This window comes from Eschscholzia californica, unplaced genomic scaffold (assembly GCF_041429995.1).
Source record: "Eschscholzia californica isolate CP2 unplaced genomic scaffold, dmEscCali1.0.p SCAF_1, whole genome shotgun sequence".
NCBI lineage: Eukaryota > Viridiplantae > Streptophyta > Magnoliopsida > Ranunculales > Papaveraceae > Eschscholzia > Eschscholzia californica.
In genome coordinates this window covers 66,766,421-66,773,774 of record NW_028238198.1, presented here as the reverse complement: position 1 = coordinate 66,773,774, position 7,354 = coordinate 66,766,421, and the positions used below count along the sequence as shown (strand labels likewise).

The following is a 7,354-nucleotide window of genomic DNA, read 5'->3' as shown; positions in this document are numbered from 1 at the left end:
ACGAAAATGACTCTAAGAAAATATATTATCTTCTTTTTTTGTTGAAAAAAAAAATATTATTATCTAAGAATAACTATCCACTACCACAAGACCAATTTATACTACTTTTTATTCGATTTTATCCATCTCGAAAGATCTTGAGTTTATTGTCATATCTCTCTCTCCTAAGATTTTCACTCTACAAAAAGAAATACGGTATCATGTCAACAACAAAATTCATACAACAAAAACTCTAACATAATCTACAAAGAAAATAACATTATAAGATATGCCAAATCAGAAGCTTTCTCTCTCTAAATCTGTGTCTTGACACATTAGCCAGCCGGATTTCAACCGGCATATTTGTCCCGCAAAGCATATGTGATGTTTAAAAAAATGTGCCAAATTAGAATTATTGTATGGAAATCAAATGATGAGACACTTGGGGGAGATAAGACTAGAACGTGTACGAAGGAGTACGTAGGAGTTTAATTTCCAACTTAGCTCTTGGAATTTCATTTTCTTTCTCTAATTCATTTATTTTCCCACAAGACCTATATCTCTCATCTTTCTTTCCCCCTCAAACATTTAATTCCCTCCCCCACGCGTTCTCGTCTTTTTCCCCCTCTCTCTCTCTCTCTCTAGATTTCAGACTACCTTCTTAATCCCCACCCGTGCGCCCCCCTCTCTCTCTCTCTCACTAAAATCTTTCTCTCTCTAACCCACACACCCACTCTCTCTCTCTCTATCTATCTATCTCTAATGGCATTTCTTCTTCTCCTTCTCCTTCTTCTCCTAGCTTTAGTATTAATTTCTCTATCTTGTTTGATAATTCACCATTACTATACAAGATTGAGTTTAAAAAGATTAGGTCTTCCACCAGGGAATCTTGGGTTACCCTTAATTGGTGAATCGTTACAACTCATTTCTGCTTACAAAAGTGAAAACCCACAACCTTTTATTGACTCAAGAGTGAATCGGTTTGGTAAAATATTCACAACTCATGTGTTTGGAGAAACAACAGTTTTCTCGACTGACTCGGAAGTGAATCGGTTTATATTAGTAAATGAAGGGAAATTGTTTGAGAGTAGTTATACTTCTTCAATTTCTAATTTACTTGGAAGATATTCTTTGGTACTTTTGAAAGGAAATTTGCATAAGAAAATGCATTCTCTTACTTTGAATTTTGTTTCTTCTCCTTCAACTATTAGAGATAATCTCTTCTTTGATATCAATCGACTCATTCAACTCAACTTGGATTCTTGGACTAGTCGAATTTTCCTCCTTGATCAAGCCAAGAAGGTTCTTATTATTATCATCATCCTTTTTCTCTTCCCATTTTTTGTGTCATTTATTTTATTTATTTATTTATTGGCTTTATGTATTTTCTTTCGAAAATAAGTCTAATTTGAAGATGTAGTCACATCATTCGGTACAAGTACCTTGTTATTAGGACCTATCATAATTTACTATAGAAAATGTTTTCGTAACGGGCCGAAACCTAATCAAAGCATATGGACGCAAAAGATTCAGAGCAAGAAAGTTAAACACTTTTTTTCTCTAAATCCTGTCTGCAACATATCATACGGAATATTAGCTAGACAGAGCATCACGACTGATTGACTGATGAATCTATTTTTGTAAGGTGGTCGGAGTGGGGGGTTGGGTAGACCCCAATCCACCCTCCCTCTCATTAGAGGGTGTAAGTGTACCTATGTGTTATCGCCGGTACACTTCAAAAATTTTGTTTTTCATATGACTTTGTTTAGTGTTAAGATGTTCTCAAACTTTAAATAGTGGAAGTTGAATTATTGGAGTGTTTTTATTTTCTATTTAGAATTGCAAACAAAATTGTTTATATTATATTTATGCATATTGATTAACTTATATATTATTCGAAAATTGGTGCCTCATATAACATATTAGAGTTGCAGTAGATATTTTTTTTTTCCTTGGAAAATCAAGTGACAGTGAAGAATTAATAGCCAGTGAAGATGTTGAAAATGACAAAATTCACTTTATCTCATCTCCCTTGTGATAATGTACAGTATTTAGCCTCCTTTTAACAGTTCTTATTTTATTTTATTTTCCATATATCCAAGTGGGTGCCCACTTGCAAATGCAGAAATGATCATATAAGTCTATATTTGTCTAGTCTTATTTATTTGTTTTTGGTCCACCTATAACCTATTTCTAATTTCATTTATAACTTATGACCCACCAAATTTAAGTGATTCTAGACTCTTATTATATGTTAAATTATTTCAGATAATCAATCAAACATACTTGACTAACTTATATAGTCCTAAAATATAGACAATAGTAAATGGTAGAGCATATACAACCCCCTCACACGAGGACTACTACACGTATAGCCCATCCGTTAATACATCCTTTTCATGTAAGAGGGTTGTTGACGGGGTCACAACCCGTAGCCAACCCTCGTCTGAGAGAGTTGTATGTACACAGTTCGTATACACTATAAGTTTATGTTTTTATGAATAATTGTGTAAGAATGGATTGCAATAATGTTTTGAAATTTTTTGGAGACAATGCAGATATCGTTCGAATTGACAGTGAAGCAATTGATGAGCATAGATCCAGGGGAATGGACAGAAAGCCTAACAAAAGAATATCTTCTTCTCATTGATGGATTCTTCTCTGTGCCAATCTCTTTTTCCTTCACTACATATGGCAGAGCCATTCAAGTAATTATTTAATTAGTTATTTGTTCAAGTTATGGTTAACTTATTTTTTATCGGAATTTTTTTAAAAATTATTTGACCGAACAGGCTCGAAAGAAGGTTGAAGAGGCTATAAGATTGAAAGTTAAAGAGAGAAGAGAAAGAGAAGGAGAGGAGGAGGGGGAGAAGAAGAAGAAGGACATGATGGGGATATTGTTAGAAGGAGAAAGAAACTTTAGTGATGAAGAAGTTGCTAATTTTTTGTTGGCATTGGTACTTGGAGGATATGAAACAACTTCAACTATTATGACTTTAGCTGTTAAGTTTCTTACTGAAACACCTCTTGCTTTGGCTCATCTTAAGGTAATTTATTTTTACCCCCTTCTCTCTCTCTCTCTTTCTATCTAAATTTTATTATGTTAATATCCCACCACAACATATCCATGAAATTTATGTAGGGTTAGCCTAGATAGTGGATTCACATAATTATATTATAAATTATTTTATATGAATTAAAAACATAGGTAGGACGACTCCCCCGTCTTGCGCTTTTATGAGTCATTTCATTGTCGAAATGACTAATACAACTACACTCATCATGTTATGTTTCTACATCTTAAGTATTTTAATTCTTCACATGGTAAACTTTTTTTTTTGTTAAAGATTCACATGGTAAACTAGAAAAAACTAGAAAAAGATGAGGGTTTAAACACTTTTAGGTGGTTTCTTTTTCTTCTTATTCTCTGAAATTGACTTGTCTGAGTCTGATTTGTTTGATTCGGGCTTGTTTTAGTTATGGATTTGATAGTACGTTATGTTAGTTAATGGTTTTTTAACTTGTACTTGCTTTTACGTTTTGTTTAAGTAGATCTTTAATCAATTTGAAATGCTAGTTATAGATTATGAAGAAACATTATGAAATCTAATTCGACCAATTCGGATTTGTAATCAGATTTAAGATTTATATTCTAGAAAAAACAACACTGGATTTAGAGTTAAAATGGAAAAAATTCAATAAGAGTAGGGTGCCCTAAATAGTGGTCCAAGATAGGTCCATAAAAAATTGAAGGATAGTGGGAGATGGAACATGGAGTACCAATAATGGGTTGCCAAGTGTGCAATGACAGGTGAAGGGGTGAGGAGGGCATGTGATAAAATTGATAGGACAATATGTATATTATCCGGGTGTGGGTTAGACCCACCTTTCCATGTGCAGATGCTTTATCCCGTCCCCATATGCCCTAAATTCTCTTCTTCTCACAACTTGGTTCACTTTTGGTCTCATCTTGGGTTAATCCAAGAGTAGTCTTAGTTCTAGTTCATGGGTTGAACTTATTTTGATTTAGGACTTGGGAAACAAGTTAATTTGTTTCTTGGAACCAAATGTGCTAGATTCATGTATGACTACAAGTATATCCAATGTTTCCCTAGAGGGCGATATGGCATAGCCTCGTGGAGTTTGTCTTGCAGTGACTCCTATAATTTTGTTTAGCGAAAAAGTGTATAATGAGTGTACGGGTTGGTGGTAGGTCTTAGTATTCAAAACCTTTCCTCTTAACCACATTGTGGACCACTTGTAAATGTTGTAAAGAAAATGTCTGGCGAGTATATTTTTCTTAATGTCTGGCTAGTATATGTTGTTCTTTTTTGAAACAGTAAGATTAAAACTCCAAGCTCCACACGGGAGACACATAGGTATTACCACCCAATGGTAGTGAGTGGACTTCATAGATGCTATTATTCCATTTATTTTGGTTTTAAACTGATGTTCACCTAGATGATTTATGTTTTCCATTAATCACTACCTATATATACTTGCATTGTCTGGGAGTTGGAACACCCCTCAGTAAATATGTTCCATCTCACCCTAGTGATGAGTAAATAATTGCTCTCTTGTGAAGTTAAAAGTGGTAACTACACAATTTTACTAAATGTAGAAAACAATGATCTCCAACCTAACTCACATTTACAAGGTCATTGTCCATTGGAAAGGGACCCATTCATTTGGTAGTTGGTGTCTTGGTGAAATTGTCAAGTTTCTATAGCCGACAGTTAACTATGTGCAAAGGGACAAAACTGCCCTTGCATTTTGTCATACCTACATTATCTTGATTACGCGTATCGCATACGTTTGCTCCTTATTATAAACTTAAATGAACAAAAGAAAATACATTAATTTAGTATTCGGGTAAGAATTTAAAGTTAATTTTTGTGGGTTTATTAAAGATTTTTTCGATTATGTATGTAGGAGGAACATGAACAAATAAGACGAGCATACAAGCAAGAGTCAAAGGATCTGCAATGGGACGACTATAAAGTCAATATGCCTTTCACTCAATGTGTAAGTGATAGAGAGCGTGCGATCAACTCTCATGAATGAAAACGTTGTTTGTATCACCTCTTTCACCTTATGAGTTTATTTTTTTGTTTTCACTATAGGTGATTAACGAGACGTTAAGAATAGCAAACATTGTAAGTGGCGTATTTAGGAAAGCGACACAAGACGTCAACATCAAGGGTATCGTACTTACTATCACTTCATAATCGTCTTTTATCTACACGAATAGTTATCATATATATTGACTTTGAATTAATCAATCTAAAACTCAAAAAGTTATTTCCTAGTAAAATTTACAAAGAAAAATTGCATGAAATGGGTGCAGGATACACCATTCCTAAAGGGTGGAAGGTGTTTGCAAGTTTTAGGGCAGTCCATTATGATGAAGACCACTTCAAAGAAGCTACTTCATTTAATCCTTGGAGATGGCAGCAGGTATCTCTCTCTCTCTCTCTCTCTCTCTCTCTCTCTCTCTCTCTCTCTTACTCTCTAGGTCATCTCTCTTTATAAAGTGGTCTTTCTTCTCATGTGGTAATTAATTAAGTACAAAATGAATAAATCAGACAAACAATACTGAAGGAGGAGGGAAGTCAACAAGGACAACCATGAATGTGTTTACACCATTTGGTGGGGGCCCTAGACTTTGTCCAGGGTATGAGCTTGCCAGAGTTGAGGTTTCTGTCTTCCTTCACCATCTCATCACTGGTTTTAGGTAATTCTATTTCTTATTATTTGATTAATTTTACTTGCCTATGCTTTTTTTTAGTGGTTTATATTATATATGCTTCGATAAAACAATACTAATGCTTATTGAATCTTAAAATATAAGAGGACAGTTCTAGCTCCTAGCGGTTCTATGTTTCGAAGCACAGCTAATAAGGTCATACATTACAAGTACAACGGTGTTACGTGACCTAAAAATGTTGTCCGAGCATTGCCCGGTTGGTGACCTCCCAACCATGCCATGCCATCATCCAAACTATGCTCAGACAATATTTTCGGGCTCTCTACCCTTTTCCTTATAAGTATATAGTAGATACATATAGTATTCGTTATCGTTTTAACTCTAGCTTATGAATATAAATTCTAGATGATCCATAAAGCAGTGTATCATTTCAGATTTATCGTAAAAGTAATAAACTATAAGATTAGGATTCAGAGTCAATTTTTGAGTAATACGTTGTTGATATATTTCTTGATACGTTTATGCAGATGGACTCCGACAGAAGAAGATAAACTTGTATTCTTTCCTACTGCAAGAACTTTGAAGCGTTACCCCATTTTTCTGGAAAGAGTACTTGAATCTTGAAATTTGAGAGAGAATTATATGTCTTGGGAATATAAATAAACACAATAGACATGTTCGTAATAGATTTTTAGAGTATTTTTTTTTTTGATGAGAAAGATTTTTAGAGTATGAAATTACTACAGTAAACCCATCTATTTACTATTGAATTCATGATCTTTCTCAAAATATTTTGGTCTTACCTTTACTTACATGGAAGTCTTATGGAGCTATCAAGTAAGTCTGGCAGATCATGATTCGCATTTGTTATACAAATGCAATCCTCTCATCTCTAGTGATTTATAACTTGTGTCATAAAATATTCACCAGAAGAAATTTAGATGGTGGCCTTAAACTCATGTTGATGGTCGCAAAAATTGGTATCTATTAAAGACGATACAAATTAGTGGCAAGTTATAGTGTTTGTTTTCGTCTTGTCACTTAATTTGACTTATCAGAGTCTAACATGTTTAAAAATAAATTATTCTAATTAAAATACATTAGATATTTTGTATACATGAGTGAAGTTTTTAGCTCAAAGTTTGTTTATGTCAGACTCTCAGTTCCATTTGAATTAACCTAGATTAGATTGGGGGACAAATACTATGAGTTGTGACTAAAATTAGATAAAGATTTAAAATCATAATCATAAGTTTGAATTGGTGAGAAAAATAGGAATCAAGATGTTCTCTTTTTACCTAAAAATTAGAGGCGTTGGGCAAAACACCCAAAAAGAAAGAGGGAATGAGACTCCAGCCCACGTTAGAAAATACATTGAGGGGCAGGTCCACAAGTCAGAAGAGGGAGCAAAATTACCATTTTGGGCTTTGCTTTTTGAAAAATTACAAAAGATGCCTCCCACAAAATCCGTGAAAATGCACGTTATTCATTTTGTAACGTGACACCTGTCATCTCACCCTTTACCTTCCCAGATTTTAATTGACCCTCTCTCCCCTTAATTATCTCCTGTAATTTTTTTTTCTCTCTCTCTAACTATTTTATATCTATCTCTCTCCAGTAACTTCTCTCTCTTTTAACTACTTTATCTCTATATCTTTTTATTATTAT

General features: G+C 33.9%; 1 protein-coding gene across 1 annotated transcript; it reads left to right on the top strand.

The window, feature by feature from the left end:
- The first annotated feature begins 509 nt into the window (after window positions 1–509).
- LOC147568439 (3beta,22alpha-dihydroxysteroid 3-dehydrogenase-like) lies at window positions 510–6,475 on the top strand. The gene is made up of 8 exons (XM_086654880.1): window positions 510–1,281; window positions 2,538–2,687; window positions 2,772–3,026; window positions 4,912–5,004; window positions 5,103–5,181; window positions 5,327–5,436; window positions 5,565–5,713; window positions 6,214–6,475. Exons 1-8 carry the CDS (start codon window positions 742–744, stop codon window positions 6,308–6,310), a joined length of 1,473 nt encoding a protein of 490 aa, XP_086511006.1. The 5' UTR covers window positions 510–741; the 3' UTR covers window positions 6,311–6,475.
- The last annotated feature ends 879 nt before the right edge of the window (window positions 6,476–7,354 follow it).